General features: G+C 42.6%; 1 protein-coding gene across 1 annotated transcript; it reads right to left on the bottom strand.

The window, feature by feature from the left end:
* Positions 1-4,901: 4,901 nt before the first annotated feature.
* Positions 4,902-19,218, bottom strand: LOC139379234 (macrophage mannose receptor 1-like). Its single transcript, XM_071122034.1, has 9 exons — positions 19,182-19,218; positions 18,276-18,644; positions 17,768-18,142; positions 17,536-17,660; positions 17,183-17,343; positions 10,384-10,450; positions 6,891-7,230; positions 5,423-5,651; positions 4,902-5,178 (listed from the first exon to the last, which is right to left on the bottom strand). The coding sequence occupies exons 1-9, from the start codon at positions 19,216-19,218 to the stop codon at positions 4,902-4,904; spliced, it is 1,980 nt and encodes a 659-aa protein (XP_070978135.1).
* Positions 19,219-19,896: the final 678 nt, after the last annotated feature.

The raw sequence follows: 19,896 nt of genomic DNA, 5'->3' as shown, positions 1-19,896 counted from the left end.
CTCTGTCATTGGGTGCTCTGCCCTCCCTCTCTTCTGTCATTGGGTGCTCTGACCTCCCTCTCCTCTTTCATTGGGTGCTCTGACCTCCCTCCCCTCTGTCATTGGGTTCTCTGCCCTCCCTCTCCTCTTTCATTGGGTGCTCTGCCCTCCCTCTCCTCTGTCATTGAGTATTCTGCACTCCCTCTCCTCTGTCATTTGGTGCTCTCAAATCAAATCACATTTTTATTGGTCACTTACACTTGTTTAGCAGATGTTAATCCGAGGTCTAGTCGATGTGGATAGGGGGTGCTCCCTCTGCTGTTTCCTGAAATCCACGATTATCTCCTTTTGTTTTGTTGACTTTGAGTGAGAGGTTATTTTCCTGGCACTACTCTCCCAGAGCCCTCATCTGTCGGAGCGATGAACTGAGAATCCAGATTGCTGGACAGACTCGGACAGTATATCCTGAGAGAGACATGTTTCCGTGAAAAAAGTATGTTACAATCTCTGATATCTCGCTGAAAGGAAACTCTTGCCCTGAGCTCGTCAACTTTATTATGCAAGGACTAAACATTAGCGAGTAATATACTCGGAAGGGGTGGGTGGCGTGTCGTCTCCTAAGTCGGACTAAAAAACCACTCCGAGTAACACTCCTTAGCCAGTGTTGTTTTTGGTCGGTCTCTGGAATCAGTTCAATTTCCCTGGGTTGTGCGAACAAGGGATCCATTTCGAAAAAGTTGTATTCCTGGTCGTAATGCTGGTAGTGCTGGTGAGTTACAGTCGCTCTGATATCCAATAGTTCTTCCCGGCTGTAAGACATAACATTTTCTTGTCTAAAAATGTAAGAAATAATACATTAAAAATAAAAAATACTGCAAAGTTTCCCAAGAACTCTATGTCGGCTCCATTTTACAATTCTCCACTCCCTCTCACCTGTCATTGGGTGTTCTGCACTCTTTCTCCTCTGACATTTAGAGTGAATTCATGCAAAGCTTCTGTCTTTTTCAAATGCAAACCATTGGTCAGCAGATCATGGTTACAGCTGACATTTGTTTGCTGGTTGTGATGGGTCTTAATGAGTAACAAAACAAACACACCCTACACTCATATTACATTTTCAACAAACCTTTATTTGGTCATAAAAAAATGTATAGTTTAATTCATATAAAACCTTGTTGATAAATGAGAGATTATTTATTGAAATCTAAATTAATTTACAGTAAGGAAATACAGAGCTGTTAGGATGGTAATCTGACATGAGATCTGTGCTTGCAACTGGGACTTTCACCTGAATCATTCATTGATGTCAATCTACAGAAATTCCAGTGATCAGATCTCATGTCTGAATTCTGTCTATAATGACTGAGGATAAAGAGCATCTCTCACTATCACACATCATGTTATTTATTCATTTTCCAAATGAACCATCAAGTCTACAGTTGAAACTAGGTTCTAATATATAAACTAACAAAAGAGATTCAAACAATGAACAATGTTAAAGATTTGTAATGTAAGATCAGATCATTTGATAAAACAATATTAATAAATGATAAAACAATGTTACATTTATTATAAAACAATATTAATAAATGATAAAACAATATCATGTATGGTAAAACAATATTAAATATATGATCAAATGATTACTGTATCTCAGATTAATACCTGTTTTAAACTGAGAAAATCTAGACCAGTACAGATAATTAATGTAAATAAAATGAGAAATGTAGGGAGAACATGTGACATAACTAGAGTTCTCTTTTTGTCATCATCCTCTTCTTCATCCTCTTCGTCTTCTTCTCCTCCTCTTCTTTCTTGGGAGACCCCTCTTCCTCCTTGTGGAAGACCTTCCCATCAGGCTGCTTTTTCCATGTCACTTTGGTGTCTGCAGGTAACCCCTGCTCCTTCAGCTTGTCTCTTATCTGGAGAGACACACTCATACAGAGACCCACAATATTTCACTTTGTAATAGTCATTGTGAAGATCTACAACTACTATTCATTCCTGCTATACTGAGATGTTCTTCACTTTAACCCTTTGACTCTATGAGGAGATAAGGCTTATATTTGTCCTATTTCTGTAAGGACCGACGCTGGAGTTGAGAAGCAGGTACCGGGAGTCAACATTTAATTAGGAACAAACATGGAACAAGACAGGAACAGAGTCAACACACTGGTACACAAAGACAGACGAAAATCAATGCTGAAGCAGGGAACAGAGCAGGGGAACAGACAGATACAGTGGGGCAAAGTATTTAGTCAGCCACCAATTGTGCAAGTTCTCTCACTTAAAAAGATGAGAGAGATCTGTAATTTTCATCATAGGTACACTTCAAATAAGACAGACAAAATGAGAAAAAAAATCCAGAAAATCACATTGTAGGATTTTTTATGAATTTATTTGCAAATTATGGTGGAAAATAAGTATTTGGTCACCTACAAACAATCAAGATTTCTGGCTCTCACAGACCTGTAACTCCTTCTTTAAGAGGCTCCTCTGTCCTCCACTCGTTACCTGTATTAATGGCACCTGTTTGAACTTGTTATCAGTATAAAAGACACCTGTCCACAACCTAATTTCTCATTTTAGCGTGATTTGAAGAAGAAGGATTATCACACTCCAAACTCCACTATGGCCAAGACCAAAGAGCTATCAAAGGACACCAGAAACAAAATTGTAGACCTGCACCAGGCTGGGAAGACTGAATCTGCAATAGGTAAGCAGCTTGATTTGAAGAAATCAACTGTGGGAGCAATTATTAGGAAATGTTTTTCTGCAAAGGGACCAGGACGACTGATCCATATCGTGAGATTTTGGCCGTGTATCGTGAGATTTTGAGTGAAAACCTCCTTCCATCAGCAAGGGCATTGAAGATGAAACGTGGCTGGGTCTTTCAACATGACAATGATCCCAAACACACCGCCCGGGCAACGAAGGAGGGGCTTCATAAGAAGCATTTCAAGGTCCTGGAGTGGCCTAGCCAATCTCCAGATCTCAACCCCATAGAAAATCTTTGGAGGGAGTTGAAAGTCTGTGTTGCCCAGCAACAGCCCCAAAACATCACTGCTCTAGTAGAGAAGACCTGCATGGAGGAATGGGCCAAAATACCAGCAATAGTGTGTGAAAACCTTGTGAAGACTTACAGAAAACATTTGACCTCTGTCATTGCCAACAAAGGGTATATAACAAAGTATTGAGATAAACTTTTGTTATTGACCAAATACTTATTTTCCACCATAATTTGCAAATAAATTCATTAAAAATCTGTCATAGTTGAAGTGTGCCTATGATGGAAATTACAGGCCTCTCTCATCTTTTTAAGTGGGAGAACTTGCACAATTGGTGGCTGACTAAATATTTTTTTGCCCCTCTGTATAGGGGAGGTAATGACAGAGTTGACATAAGTCCAGGTGAGTCCAATAATTGCTGATGCGCCTGACGAGGAAAGGCAGGTGTGCGTAATGACGGTGGCAGGAGTGCGTAATGCTGGGGAGCCTGGCGCCCTCGAGCGCCAGGAGGTAAGAGTGGGAGAAGGCGTGACAGTGCCTGGGGGAGCCTGACGGGCTGGCCGAGGCACGGGCACGGTACAAGCCGGCTGGGTGTGATATCCTGACGAACCGGCAGAGGCGTGAGAGTCTGGTGAGCCGGCTGATGCATAGGAGCCTGACAATCTGGCTGAGGCAGGAAGGCCTGTCGATACCGCTGAGGTGTGGGAAGTCAATGATTCGGAGAAGGCGTACCAGCCTGAAGAGCCGGCTGGGTGAAAAACCTGACGATCCGACTGAGGCCTGACGTGGGCGCCTTCCGAGCCAACCGGGGCACGGAACCGCTAGAGCCAGCTTCGGCGTGACAGCCAGACAAACTGGCTTAGGCACTCCCGGTTCCATCGGTGGCGGCCCCCGGACACGACGCCACCACTAACCAGAAAGCCAGCACTCAGAGATGCTTCATTTGGGGGTTTCAGCATTCTGTAAAGTCCGACGCTGGAATCGGGAAGCAGGTACCGGGAGTCAACATTTAATTAGGAGTAAACATGGAACAAGACAGGTACAGCGTCAGCACACTGGTACACAAAGACAGACGACAATCAATGCTGAAGCAGGGAACAGAGCAGGGGAACAGACAGATATAGGGGAGATGACAGAGGTGATTAAGTCCATGTGAGTCCAATAATCGCTGATTGCCCGTGACGGAGGAAGGCAGGTGTGCGTAATGCTGGGGATACTGGCGACCCACATGCGCCAGAGGGGAAGAGCAGGAGCAGGCGTGACAATTTCACACATGTACAAGTGCGTGAATTGGAAATGTGTTTTTGCTAATTCCACTCTCCCTGAGACACCTTCGGAGAGTGGGGTCACAGCCAGGATAAAACATCATCCACACCAGACTAAGACCCAAATCAGAGAGGAGGTCATTCACAACAGACTAGGACCCAGACCAGAGAGGAGGTCATCCACAACATCCACAAGAGTTGGTTCTTCATGAACAGGGGGAAACTGACCTCTTGTAAGATGGCGTCCTGAACAGCAAGATCTCTGAGGTTCAGATTTTGATCCTTTGGGGTCATCTTCACTCTCACCACCTGCCTCTTCAGTTGAGCTTTCTTGGTCGTGGGCAGGGGGGTAGTCATGGTTGTGGGCATGGGGGTAGTCTTGGTTGTGGGCAGGGGGATAGTCATGGTTGTGGGCATGGGGGTAGTCGTGGTCGTGGGCAGGGGGGTAGTCGTTGTCGTGGGCAGGGGGGTAGTCGTGGGCAGGGGAGTAGTCGTGGTCGTGGGCATCGGGGTAGTCGTGGTCGTGGGCAGGGGGGTAGTCGTGGTCGTGGGCATCGGGGTAGTCGTGGTCGTGGGCAAGGGGGTAGTCGTAGGCAGGGAGGTAGTCGTGGTTGTGGGCATCGGGGTAGTCATGGTTGTGGGCATCGGGTTAGTCGTGGTCGTGGGCAGGGGGGTAGTTGTGGTCGTGGGCATCAGGGTAGTCGTGGTCGTGCACAGGGGGGTAGTCGTGGTCGTGGGCATGGGGGTAGTCGTGGTCGTGGGCAGGGGGGTAGTCGTGGTCGTGGGCAGGGGGGTAGTCGTGGTCGTGGGCATGGGGGTAGTCGTGGTCGTGGGCAGGGGGGTAGTCGTGGTTGTGGGCAGGGGGGTAGTCGTGGTCGTGGGCAGGGGGATAGTTGTGGTCGCTGTAGTTGTTGTGGTCTCCACAGCTATGCCAAGAAGAGAATAAAATCCCACAATGACAGTAGTGAATCACGGGGGCAACATTAGAGTTCTCCTGTCATCATAGTATCAGGTAGATCAGGAGGACAAAACGGTAACTTACCGGAGCAGATGAAAGGAAAGGTGTCATCAGAGGGATAATTTCTCATTTTAGCGTGATTTGAAGAAGAAGGATTAGAATGCACCAGAGTGCAGTTGTATCTCTGTTCTGTTGAAAGCCATCCTGGCAACCAGTTTCTGAATGAGGAGTCACTCTGGTCTGACCATCTCCAGGAGTCTAGAAACAGACCGATCCACACAGGAAGTCCCCTCAGTGTTATCTTCTTATTTATCTCTGTGTTCTCAGTCTGGTTTCTCACACTAACCAGGTCTGTGTGATACTGTCTGCAGTAACTCTGAGCATCTATCCAGGCCTTGTTCTCCTGAATTAAGACGTATGTTAGGTTGGTGACTTGTTTTCCTGCAAAAGAAAAATGTAATAATCAATACAAATATCCAATGAAACATCATCTAATTATCCTCTATAGTAAATGTTCTGATTGATTTGATAACAGATCAATAACTGATTAACAACTTAAAACCTGTTACGGATGATGCGAATTCTCGCAGCTTTTCGCAACTTTTTGTTAAAAATCGCGCAACATTTCAACGTCCAGCTACTCATTCCAGGAATATAGTATATGCATATGATAAGTATGTGTGTATAGAACACACTCTGAAGTTTCTAAAAACTGGTTAAATCATGTCTGTGGCTATAACAGAACGTGTTCAGGAGTAAAAATCCCAGGGAAAACTGTTCACCAAAAACACAAAATAAATATTCATCCGCCAGTCTTTGAATTGTCTAAGGCGATAGAAAATAGATGAGGTTTCGTTTACAACGCCTACAGCTTCCACATGATGTCGCCAATACTGGCATTTCATTGCAAGTTTATCCTTGGTGGGATGATGTATAGGCACTTCCTGTCTTGGGGTGCACCCAGGAAATTATGAAAGTGAAAAAAATGGACGATGATTTCAAGACTTGCTGTTATCGAATACAGATCGCCCCGTGATCAATTTGATCGATTATTAATACCTAAAGTTGGTTTACAAAAGTAGTTTGAAGTGATTTGTAAAAGTTTATAGGCAACTTTTTAAATTTTAAAAAGTGACGTTGCATCTTGTAAAGTTGAATTTTCCTTGGATCAGACGGCCTTCATAAATGGACATTTTGGGCATACTTTGACGGATTTAATCGGGAAAAAGACCCAATTGTGATGTTTATGGGACATATAGGAGTGCCAACAAAGAAGCTCGTCAAAGGTAATGAATGTTTTATATTTTATTTCTGCGTTTTGTGTAGCGCCGGCTACCGCAAAATCTTTTGTTTAGGTCTCGTTCAGGTATTTTGATGGGTGCATGCTATCAGATAATAGCTTCTCATGCTTTCGCCGAAAAGCATTTTACAAATCTGACATGTTGGCTAGATTCACAACGAGTGTAGCTTTAATTGAGTACCTTGCATGTGTGTTTTAATGAAAGTTTGAGTTTTATCGAGTACTACGAGTGGCGCTCTGAAATTTCCGCTGACTTTGGTTCCTATACAGGAACCACAATACGTAAGAGGATTTATTAAAGCTATCATGAGTCTATGTTTCAACTCAATGGCAGCCCCAGCACTTAGAACAGGCTTCATCATTAGTATGTAAACACTCACCATCATAACAGATGAAGTGATGCTGGTCATCACAGGAGGCGTTGTTCCACAACCCAGCTGTACTCATAAAAACACAGTTGCCATTTTGGGGTGTCCCAGTGTCCCAGTTTCTGAACTCAGTCTCCCCCTCTCTGTAGAAACGTCTGTCTGCCAGAGACCAGTGCCACTTCATTGAGTCTCCCTTCTTCAGTCCAATCCAGTACCAGAATTTATAGTCATTGGCACTGGTAATCAGCCTGTTCAGGTCCTCCATGTCATCTACTGTAGCCAGGTCAGTGTAGTTCTCTCTGCAGTAACTCTGGGCATCAGTCCAGGTCTTTTCTGTGTTTATGACGTGATACTGACAAATAAGACACGAGGAAGGTGTGTAGAACCCTGCGAAGAGAATAATGATTCATGACAGACATTTTATCCAGCAACCACAATCATCTATGCATCTTTACACGTGGTACACCAAATTGTGCAAGCAAACACACACGTGTCACACACACACACGTGTCACACACACACGTACAAACACACTCACATCTAACTGACCTGAGATTAGGAGGATGAGGTACAAAGAAGTTTCCATCAGTGTGAAATTCAAAGGAAATATGGCTAAAGATGTGATCAGAGACTCCTACACTCAGTTTAGAGTTGTGTTCCAAGAGATTTCAAAAGGTACCAATTACATCTGAAATGTAACCAGAATGATTGAAAAAAAACTGGGTTACATTCATTTCTCTACATTAATGCTAAAAATATTATACATTTTAAACATGGCCTAACCTGTTGTTTGTAGGAAACTCTGTCTCGCTCCGTCTGTCTTGCTCTCTCCAGATCTCTCTCTCCTTCTGTGTCTATCACCCTTGCTTGGTCCTATATACATCTTAAACTGATACCCATTGATTTGAATTTGTTTTTCATATTCTTTGTTTCCAAATAGGGGTATGCAAAAAGGAGTAGACATTCTCATGAAGTTATTATCTTAGTCAAACAAACAGATGGCACGTAACATCTATCACTATGGCAACAGGGTTGGACATAGCCAGGGACACCAGCTGAGCGTTTTGTCAAAGTTCAGAAACAGGTATTTGTAGTTGTCCAGAGTAGTGATGTTGGACAGGCGGGCAGGTGCAGGCAGCTGTCACACCCTGACCATAGTTTGCTTTGTGTTTCTATGTTTTGGTTGGTCAGGGTGTGATCTGAGTGGGCATTCTATGTTGGATGTCTAGTTTGTCTGTTTCTGTGTTTGGCCTGATATGGTTCTCAATCAGATGCAGGTGTTAGTTGTTGTCTCTAATTGGTAGCCGTATTTAGGTAGCCTGTTTTGTCATTGTGGGTTGTGGGTGATTGTCTATGTTCGTTGTTTGTGTCAGCACAGTTCTCATTATAGCTACACGGTCGTTATTCGTTTATTGTTTTGTATAGTTTGTATTCAGTGTTCAGTGCTTTCTTTAATTAAAAAACCATCATGAACACATACCACGCTGCATTTTGGTCCGCTCCTTACGACGATCGTGACAGCAGCGATCGGTTGAAGAGCATGCATTTAGTTTTATTTGTATTTAAGAACAGTTGGAGGCCACGGAAGGAGAGTTGTATGGCATTGAAGCTCGCCTGGAGGGTTGTTAACACAGTGTCCAAAGAAGGGCCAGAAGTATACAGAATGGTGTCGTCTGCGTAGAGGTGGATCAGAGACTCACCAGCAGCAAGAGGGACTGTATCTCATTCCCTTTCACACTCTCTTCATCCCTCTGTATTTAGGACCCTCTTCATCCCTCTATATTTAGGACCCTCTTCATCCCTCTTTATTTAGGACCCTCTCCATCCCTTTCACACTCTTCATCTGTTCCTCTCTCTGTGTTCTCCCCCTCTCTCTTTTTCTCCCTCTCCATCCCTCTTCATTTAGGACCCTCTTCATCCCTCTGTGTTCTCCCCCTCTCTCTTTTTCTCCCTCTCCATCTCTCTCAGAAAGACATGACATCTTTCTCTCACCTTGCCCGTGTTTGTTTCTGTCACTTTACTAGTGCTACACTCTATCACTCATTCATTTTGTTTCAGTCCAGTCCAGTTCTGTGTGTGTGTGTTTGTTTTTTTTTGCTAAACTATCCTTGTAGGGAACAAGAATCTCTCACAAGGATAGCTAAACATGGATCATTCGGACAATTGCGGACATTTTGCCCATCCCCACAAAATATGGGATGGGTAAAATATGGGGTAAGGGTTACAATTATGGTTAGGATTTAGGTTAGGGATTACAGTTAGGTTTAGGGGTTAGGGTTAGGATTAAGGTTAATGGTTAGGGTTAGGGTTAGGATTAAGTTTAGGGTTAGGGGTTACGGTAGGTTTACGAGTTAGGGTTAGGATTCAGGTTAGGGTTAGGGTTAGGGTTAGGGTTAGGGGTTACGGTAGGTTTAGGAGTCAGGGTTAGGATTAAGGTTAGGGTTAGGGGTTACGGTAGGTTTAGGAGTTATTAAGGTTAGGGTTAGGATTAATGTTAGGGTTAGGGGTTACAGTAAATTTTAGGGTTAAGATTAAGGTTAGGGTTAGGGGTTACGGTAGGTTTAGGGTTAGGATTAAGGTTAGGGTTAGGATTAATGTTAGGGTTAGGGGTTACGGTAGGTTTAGGATTAGGATTAAGGTTAGGGTTAGGGATTACGGTAGGTTTAGGGTTAGGATTAATGTTAGGGTTAGGGGTTACGGTAGGTTTAGGGATAGAAGTTACGGTTAGGTATAGTTTTAGGGTTATGTGTTTGGGGTTCAGTTTAGAGGTTATTATTAGTTTTAGGGTTACTGTTAATATTTAGGGAGAATAGGATTTTGGATGGGAATCAATTGTTTGGTCCCCACAAGGATAGCAATACAAGACTGTGTGTGTGTGTCCGTGTGCCTCTTTTGCTACACATAACAAAAAGCCTGAACTGTTGTTGTTAGGCTAACAGTCCCTTTAGTGGTGAGCATCGCTGTCTGTGATGTAAAATAGGTCCTGTCAGGTTTCTATTACCACAATCTCTTCCATTGAGGTCAAAATAGTTTGCATACAGATTGAAGGAGAATAAAGCATATGGAGAGATAGAGAGAGAGAAAGTTCTACTTTCTACGTTCAATTCCTTTTGAAAAAAACACTATGTTGTAAAGAATGACTATAAAAGCTATATCAATAGCATCGCCTCAAATTCTCCATCCCTTTGTTTGTGGTTTTTACAAGTCTGTTGCTGAACATGGGGAGGTTGAGAGGCAGGTAGGAGTGAGATGAGCAGGTTCTCATGGGGTCAATGCGTAGGGCCCTAAATCACCTAAATGATGTCACTATTGGAATTGAAGGGGATTCCTTAGTGCTTTGAGAGTTGCTTTGTGGTTTGACTGGAGATCAGGAAATGACATGTACAGAAGAAACATAAAAACAGGAACAGACGCAATACCAATCAGATGTGTTAGCCACCATCACACAAGTAGAACTTACCACGCTGTGCTTTGGTTCAATCCTTCTTCATCAGACAACCGTTACCGAACTACCCACCACAAGCGGACCAAGCAGCGTGGTATGGAGGAGCAGAGGGTTCAGGATTCGTGGACTTTGGAGGAAATCCTGGAGGGGAAAGCACCCTGGAGGCAGGCTGGGGAATATCGCTGTCCGAAAGAGGAACTGGAGGCAGCTAAAGCTGAGAGGCTGAGATATGAAGCAAGTCAGCGAAGCAGGCACAAGAGGCAGCCCCCGCCAAAAAATGTGGGGGGTGCACACAGGGAGATTGGCGGAGTCAGGCTATAGACCTGAGGCAACACCCTGTGCTTACCGGAAGCAGCGTGGGACTGGTCAGGTGTTATGCGGTAAAGCGCATGGTGTCTCCAGGGCGCGCTCATACCCCGGTGCGCTGTATGCCAGCCCTCTGCAAGTGCCATGTGAGAGTGGGCATCCAGCCAGGGCAGATTGTGGCAGCTCAGCGTGCTTGGTCTCCGGTGTGTTGTTTTGGCCCAGGGTATCCTGCGCCGGCTCTGCGCACTGTGTCTCCGGTGCGCTGGGACTGTTCAGGTCCTCCATGTCATCTACTGTAGCCAGATCAGTGTAATATGCTCTGCAGTAACTCTGGGCATCAATCCAGTTCGTATTGTTGCTAATGAGGTGATACTGATGAAGGCATGAGGAAGGTGTGTAGAACCCTGTTAACAGAATAATGATTAATGAGGGATATTTTCTCCAGCAACTTCTCAACCCCAACCACACTATCTATTGATCTGTTAACATACTGTACAGTACACCATGGTGTGCAAACACACACACACCAACGACATCCATAAACACACACACCTGCAGCCATCATCACACACACCCATCATACATGACCGCACATTCCCTGCGTGGGTATTCCCACTAGGCCACCTGCCACCCCAACATATGTGAAAACACCTAACAGACATTAGGGCTCATAAATATTACAGTTTATTCATTACTTTAGCAATATTTGATTTAACTTGTACTAATAAAATGATGTAAAAATACCTATACAAAAGAGATTTAACTGATAAAATGCAATAAGGTGGTCATCAACTTCATTTTAGGGACCAAATGGGCCCAATACGGACAGCCGATCCAAAGAGTGGGCTTATTGCAGGAACAGTGAAGTCTGTCCTCACCAGATATGAGCTGCCAACACTGGGCAACACTGGGCCAATGTCTTGGAGATAATATGGAGCCGATTGGCAAGAAAGTATCAGCCCAATGTGGGCATGTTTGCTGGGACACACACACAGTAAACTGACCTGAGATACAGTAACATTTCCATTAATGCACCTCAACATTTCAACACTTTACCAACACAAACTGTATTTCTCCTTCTTTACTGATATGACCTGACAGGACAGGTGGAGATAATGCTCCCCACATAGAGGGTTATCACCTGTTCAGAGACAGGAACAGTCAGTGATAGTTAGGTTAGGTTTCTAAAGTATTGGAAGTGGGTAGGGGTGAAAAACCTCAACATAACATTTCCAGAGAGTAAGAACACATGGTGGATTATTCTACACTGGAACCTTCAAAACTAGGAATAAAAAAAGTATCTAAAAAATATTATACACATTTCTCTACAATGAAAAATGAAATAACAACAATCACAAATAACCTCACCTGTTGTTTGAAGAAAACTCTCTTACTCTCGCTCTGTATCTCTCTGTCTCTCTATCTCTATCTCGCTATCCAACTCTCTCCCCTTTCTCTCTCTCTGTCTCTCCTACTGTGTGTCTGTCATCACATGTTTGTCCCTTTTTAAACATGACACTGCTCCTCATTTGCTTGAATTTGTTATTCATCTCAAAACAAACAAAACTGTGATGTGACATTCATCCCACAGGAAAAGGGGTTGAACAGAGCCAGGGAAGGAAACAGTTAGAGGCTATACAGAACATGTTCATGTGATGGTTCTGTTGATCCAAAGGAGATAACCCAGTCCTCTAGATAGACATATTGCCCAGAAATTGCCTCATTGTTCCAAAAAGGACCCAACTCCTAAAAAGGGTTGAGTAATTTCAAGAATTGTTCAGGTCAGTGAGGCCTGAATTGAGAGTGATACAAGGTATCAAGAGAGTTCCAGAAGGACAATGGTCCAAGTCAACACCAATACTTCCCACAGTTGTGGTCAAGTAGGCTGGAAGTGGATTTCTACTCGAAATAGATCGTTCCATCTAATCCCTCATGATCAATTGGATTGACATCTGGTGACTGGTAAATGACTGTTAACTGTCATGGAGAGAGCAGGTGGTCCTGATGTCTTGTACACTCAGTGTCTAGATAAATACATCCAGCATTGGGTGCTCTGCCCTCCCTCTCCTCTGTTATTAGGTGCTGTGAACTCCCTCTCCTCTGTCATTGGGTGCTCCGCCCTCCCTCTCCTCTTTCATTGGGTGCTCTGCCCTCCCTCTCCTCTGTCATTGGGTGCTCTGCCCTCCCTCTCCTCTTTCATTGGGTGCTCTGCCCTCTGCTCAAGTTTTGAAGGAGCGTGCAATTGACATGCTCATTTCAGGAATGTCCACCAGTGCTGTTACCAGAGAATGTAATGTTAATTTATCTACCATAAGCTGCCTCCAACATCGTTTTAGAGATTTTAGCAGTATGTCCAACCGGCCTCACAACCACAGACACTATGTAGTGTGTGGTGTGTGGTGTGGACTAGTGGTTTGCAACGTTGTGAACAGAGTGCCCAATGGTGGATGTAGGGTTTTGGTATGGACAGGCATAATGAGTGCATACAAATAATGTGACTAGGTCCTAAGGACAATCTGTGACTAACATGTATCTGTGACTAAAAGTAATCTGTGACTAACAGTTGTCTGTGACTAACAGTTGTCTGTGACTAACAGTTATCTGTGACTAACAGTTATCTGTGACTAACAGTTATCTGTGACTAACAGTGGCATGTCTGTATTCCCTGTCATGTGAAATCCATAGATTAGGGAAAACTCAATTGATTGGACATGATTTGGAAAGGCACACACCTGTCTATACAGGTACAGCAGTTGACAATGCATGTCAGAGCAAAATAACAGGTCATGGGGTCGAAGGAATAATCCGTAGAGCCCTGAGACAGTATAATCTCGAGGCACAGATCTGATCTGGGAAAGGGTACTAAAATATTTATGCAGCATGTAACTTCTCTAGGGTAGGGTGCAGCATTGGGAATTTTGGAAGAAAAGCGTGCCAAAATTAAACTGCCTGCTACTCTGCCATGAAAGCTAGAATATGCATGTAATTAGTAGATTTGGATAGAAACCACTCTGACGTTTCTAAAACTATTTGAATGGTGTCTGTGAGTATAACAGAACTCATATGGCAGGCAAAAACCTGAGACACAATCCATCAGGAAATGGGAAATCTGAGGTTTGTAGTTTTTTGAATCTTGCCCAATCGAATACACAGTGTCTATGGGGTCATGTTGCACTTCCTAAGGCTTCCACTAGATGTCAACAGTCTTTAGAAACTTGTTTGATGCTTCAACTGTGAAGTGTGGCCGAATGAGAGGGGAATGAGTCAGGGGTCTGCCAGCAGCCACGAGCTCAGTCTCGCGCGTTCACGTGAGAGCGACCTGCATTCCATTGCATTTCTGAAGACAAAGGAATGCTCCGGTTGGAACATTATTGAAGATTTATGTTTAAAACGTTCTAAAGATTGATTCCATACATCGTTTGACATGTTTCTACGGACTGTAATGGAACTTTTGGACATTTCGTCTGCTTCTAGTGAACGCACTTCGTGACTTTGGATTTGTTTACAAAACGTCCTAACAAAAGTAGCTATTTGGACACAAATGATGAACATTATCAAACAAAACAAACATTTATTGTGGAACTGGGATTCCTGGGAGTGCATTCTGATGAAGATCATCAAAGGTAAGTGAATATTTTTAATGCTATTTCTGACTAATGTTGACTCCAACATGGCGGATATCAATTTGGCTTGATTTGTCGTCTGAGCACCGTACTCAGATTATTGCATGGTTTGCAAGTTTTTTTTAAATCTGACACAGCGGTTGAATTAAGGATAAATATGTATTTAATTCTGTGAATAACACTTGGATCGTTTATCAATGTTTTATTATGAGTGTTTTTGTGAATTGATGTGGCTCTCTGCAAAATCATGTTTTGGAACTACTGAACATAATGCGCCAAAGTAAACTCAGATTTTTGGATATAAATATGAACTTTACCGAACAAAACATACACGTATTGTGTACCATGAAGTCCTATGAGTGTCATCTGATGAAGATCATCAAAGGTTAGTGATTCATTTGATCTATATTTCTGATTTTTGTGACTCCTCTCTTTGGCTGGAAAAATGGCTGTGTTTTTCTGTGACTTGGCTCTGACCTAACATAATCGCTTGGTTTGTTTTCGTCGTAAAGCCTTTTTGAAATCGGACACTGTGGCTGGATTTACAACAAGTGTATCTTTAAAATGGTGTAAAATACATGTATGTTTGAGGAATTTTAGTTATGGGATTTCTGTTGTTTTGAATTTGGCGCCCTGCAGTTTCACTGGCTGTTGACAGGTGGAACGCTACCGTCTCACATACCCTAGAGAGGTTAAAGGTCCCCAAGAACACTGTGGCCTCATGGAAGAAATTTAGAACCACCAAGACACTTCCTAGAGCTGGCCGCCGGGCAAAACTGAGCAATCGGGGGAGAAGGGCCTTGGTTAGTGAGGTGACCAAGAACCCGATGGTTACTCTGACAGAGCTCTAGGGTTCCTCTGTGGAAATGGGAGAAAATTCCAGAACGACAACCATCTCAGCAAGACTCCACCAGTCAGGCCAATGCGGTAGAGTGGCCAGACGGAAGCCACTCCTCTGTAAAAGGCACATGACAGCATGCTTGAAGTTCGCCAAAAGGCAGATGAAGACTCTCAGACAATGAGAAAAAAGATTCAATGGTCTTATGAAACCAAGATTGAGCTCTTTGCCGGACTTCAAACCGTCCAACCTGACAGAGCTTTTAGAGGATCTGCAGAGAAGAATGGGAGAATCTCCCCAAATACAGGTGTGCCAAGCTTGTAGCGTCAATTCCAAGAAGACTTGAGGCTGTAATCACTGCTAAGGGTGCTTCAACAAAGAACTGAATTAAGTGTCCGAATACTTATGTAAATCTAATATTTCAATTTTTATTTGTAATACATTTGCATAGAAATCTAAGAACCTGTTTATTCTTTGTCATTATGGGGTATTGTGTGTAGATTGATGAGGGGAATAAACTGTTACGGAAAAAGTCAAGGGGTCTGAATACTTTCCCAAATTCACTCCAGACCATAATATAAAATATAATAGAACCTTTCATCCAAAAGTAGACAAGCATACATTTTCCATATTGGTGGCCTCGGGGGAAACAAACCAACAATCCTGGCATTGAAAGCTGTCACGCCCTGACCTTAGAGAGCCGTTTTATTTATAATAAAACTTTTCACTCCACATGTGGAAAGGGATGTTGTGTCTTGAATGGGGGGGAAACCAGAATGGTCCCTTCCAACTCTCGGTCACACTTCCTCTCCATCTAGCTACAACCTATTTGGTGAGGTCAGGGTGTGATGTGGGGTGGGCATTCTATGTTTTGTTTTCTATGTTTCTTAATTTCTATGTTTTGGCCGGGTATGTTTCTCAATCAGGGACAGCTGTCTATCGTTGTCTCTGATTGGGAATCATACTTAGGTAGCCCTTTTTCCCTCCTTTCAGTGTGGTTAGTTTACTTTGTTAGAGGCAGTATAGCCGAAGTTAAGCCTCACGGTTGTATCTTTGTTTGTTGTTTTGTTGGCGACATTTTAAATAAAAGGAAAATGTATACTCAATCAAGTCAACATGAAAATGTTCAAAAGCAACACATTTGTAGTTTTGGAATGACCTCGTCAATGTCCAGACCTAATGATCCCATTTGAGATGTTGTGGCAGGACTTGTAATGAGCAGTTCATGATTGAAAACCCACAAATGTCCCTGAGTTTACTTTTTAACACATGATCATTGGGTGTTACTGTCACGTTCTGACCTTTATTTCCTTTGTTTTGTCGTTATTTAGTATGGTCAGGGTGTGAGTTGGGGTGGGCAGTCTATGTTTGTTTTTCTATGATTTGGGTATTTCTATGTTTCGGCCTAGTATGGTTCTCAATCAGAGGCAGGTGTCATTAGTTGTCTCTGATTGAGAATCATACTTGGGTAGCCTGGGTTTCACTGTGTGTTTGTGGGTGATTGTTCCTGTCTTTGTGTTTTGCACCAGATAGGGCTGTTTTTGGTTTTCCACGTTTATTGTTTTGTAGTGTTCGTGTTTATCGTTTTTTATTAAACATGAATCAATATAACCACGCTGCGTTTTGGTCCGCTTCTACTTCACCCCAGGAAAACCCTTACAGTTACATAACATTGTTTATGAAATAAATGAAATAAGTATGTAATTGTTGTGTTATTTGTTCACTCAGGTTCCCTTCATCTAATATTCTGTTTTCTTTGAAGATCTGATAACATTCTTCATCTTAAATATGTAAAAGTTGAGAAAATTAGAAAGGAGACAAATACTTTTTCTCAGCCCTGTAGATCGACATAACTACAAATAACTCATTTACAGACATGATGTGTGAAATGTCTATCTTGAGAACAAACCCTGTAATAAAACAACCAAGTCAAGAAAATTATCAAGAAAAACATCTCATGATAAAACACTAATGTTTATACTTAAACAATTTATTTAATAAAACACATTTAATCAGGGTGAGAAAATACATCCCAGTACAGATAATTAATATAACTAAAAAAGAGAAATTAAAGGAGAACATTTTACATAACTAGAGTTCTCTCTTTGTCATCATCCTCTTCATCTTCTTCTCCTCCTCTTCTTTCTTGGGAGACCCCTCTTCCTCCTTGTGGAAGACCTTCCCATCAGGCTGCTTTTTCCATGTCACTTTGGTGTCTGCAGGTAACCCCTGCTCCTTCAGCTTGTTCCTTATCTGGAGAAACACAAAGACACACAGAGACCCACAATATTTCTCTTTCTAATAGTAATTCTAAAGATCTACAACTACAATTACAACAGAGACATTCTTGACTTCAAACCTTTGAATCTATGAGGAGATCATAGAGGTGATCTGTAGAGTTTGCATCATTACTGAGTGGTTCTTCATGAACAGGGGAAAACTCACATCTTGTAAGATGGTTTCCTGAACAGCAGGGTCGCTGATGTTCAGATGTTGATCCTTTGGGGTCATCTTCATTCTCACCACATGTCTCTTCAGTTGAGGTTTCTCAGGGGTCTCCACAGCTGGACCTACAAGATAATACAATCCCACAATGACAGTAGTGAATCATGGGGGAATTAGAATTATCTTGTCATCATTATATTATTAAGACCAGGAGGAGAATGTTGTAACTTACCATAGCAGATGAAAGGATAGTTGAGGCCACAGGGATGATTTATCCATTTAGAATAATACCAGTAATAATAATGATCATAATAATAATGATTAGAAGACACCAGAGTGCAGTTGTATCCCTGATCTGTTGAAAGCCATCCTGGAAACCAGTTTCTGAATGAGGAGTCACTCTGGTCTGACCATCTCCAGGAGTCTTGAAACAGGCCGATCCACACAGGAAGTCCCCTCAGTGATATCTTCTTCTCTATCTCTGTGTTCTCAGTCTGGTTCCTCACACTGACCAGGTCTGTGTGATTCTGTCTGCAGTAACTCTGAGCATCTATCCAGGTCTTGTTCTCCTGAATTAAGACGTATGTTAGGTTGGTGTCTTGTTTTCCTGCAAAAGTCAAATGTAATAATCAATACAAATATCCAATGAAACATCATCTAATGATCATGAGTCTATGTTTCAACTCAATGGCAGCCCCAGCACTTAGAACAGGCTTCATCATTAGTATGTAAACACTCACCATCATAACAGATGAAGTGATGCTGGTCATCACAGGAGGTGTTGTTCCACAGACCAGCTGTACTCATAAAAGCACAGTTACCATTTTGGGGTGTCCCAGTGTCCCAGTTTCTGAACTCAGTCTCCCCCTCTCTGTAGAAACGTCTGTCTGCCAGAGACCAGTGCCACTTCATTGAGTCTCCCTTCTTCAGTCCGATCCAGAACCAATCATCAAAACTGACACTGGTAATCAGCCTGTTCTGGTCCTCCATGTCATCTACTGTAGCCAGATCAGTGTAATGTGCTCTACAGTAACTCTGGGCATCCGTCCAGTTCATATTGTTGCTAATGAGGTTATACTGATGAAGACATGAGGAAGGTGTGTAGAACCCTGTTAACAGAATAATGATTAAGGAGGGATATTTTTTCCAGCAACTCCTCAACCCCAACCACACTATCTATTGATCTGTTAACATACAGTACAGTACGCCATGTTGTGCAAACACACAAACACACACCAACGACATCCATAAACACACACCCATCATACATGACCGCACATTCCCTGGGTGGGTATTCCCACTAGGCCACCTGCCACCCCAACATATGTGAAAACACCTAACAGAAAATAGGGCTCATAAATATAAAAATGTATTAAATGATTTAGCAATATTTGATTTAACTTTTACTAAATAAATGATATATGAATTTAACTGATAAAATGCCATAAGGTGGTCATCAAGATCATTTTGTGAACCAAATGGGCCCAATACGGACAGCTGATCCAAAGAGTTATCTTATTTCAGGAACAGTGAAGTCTGTCCTCACCAGATATGAGCTGCCAACACTGGGCAACACTGGGCCAATGGGATAATATGGAGCCGATTAGCAAGGACGTATCGCTGGGACACACACACAGAAAACTGACCTGAGATTAGCAGGGTGAGATACAACAACGTTTTCATCACTGTGAAATTCAAAGGATATATGATTAAAATGAATGCACTTCAAGGTTGCAACACTTTACCAACACAAACTGTCTTTCTCCTTCTTTACTGATATGCCCTGACAGGACAGGTGGAGATAATGCTCCCCACATAGAGGGTTATCACCTGTTCAGAGACAGGAACAGTCAGTGATTGTTAGGTTAGGTTTCTAAAGTATTGGAAGTGGGTAGGGGTGAAAAACCTCACATAACGTTTCCAGTGAGCCAACAAGGGTTAGAACACATGGTTGATTATTCTACAATGGAAACTTCAAAAATGGTAATAAAAACAGTATCTTATAAATAATATAAGCATTTATCTACAATAAAATATGTTAGAATTACACAATGATTCCACAACCCAAAATGGCCTCACCTGTTTGTAGAAATCTCTTACTCTCTCTCTATCTCTCTCTCGCATATTACTCTCTCCCCTTTCTCTCTCTCTGTCTCTCCTACTGTGTGTATGTCATCCCATCTTTGTCCCTATTTAAACCTTACACTGTTCCTCATTTGCTTGAATTTGTTATTCATCTCAAGTTAAAACAAAACTGTGACGTGACATGCATCTCACTGGATAAGGGGTTGGACAGAACTAGAGAAGGAAACAGTTACATTTGCATGTGATGTTGCTCTTGATTCAAAGGAGATAACCCAC

The sequence above is a fragment of the Oncorhynchus clarkii genome, chromosome 21, assembly GCF_045791955.1.
Source record: "Oncorhynchus clarkii lewisi isolate Uvic-CL-2024 chromosome 21, UVic_Ocla_1.0, whole genome shotgun sequence".
In the NCBI taxonomy this organism is placed as follows: Eukaryota; Metazoa; Chordata; class Actinopteri; order Salmoniformes; family Salmonidae; genus Oncorhynchus; species Oncorhynchus clarkii.
The sequence above is the reverse complement of the archived record's forward strand: the minus strand, read 5'-3'. Positions and strand labels throughout refer to the sequence as shown.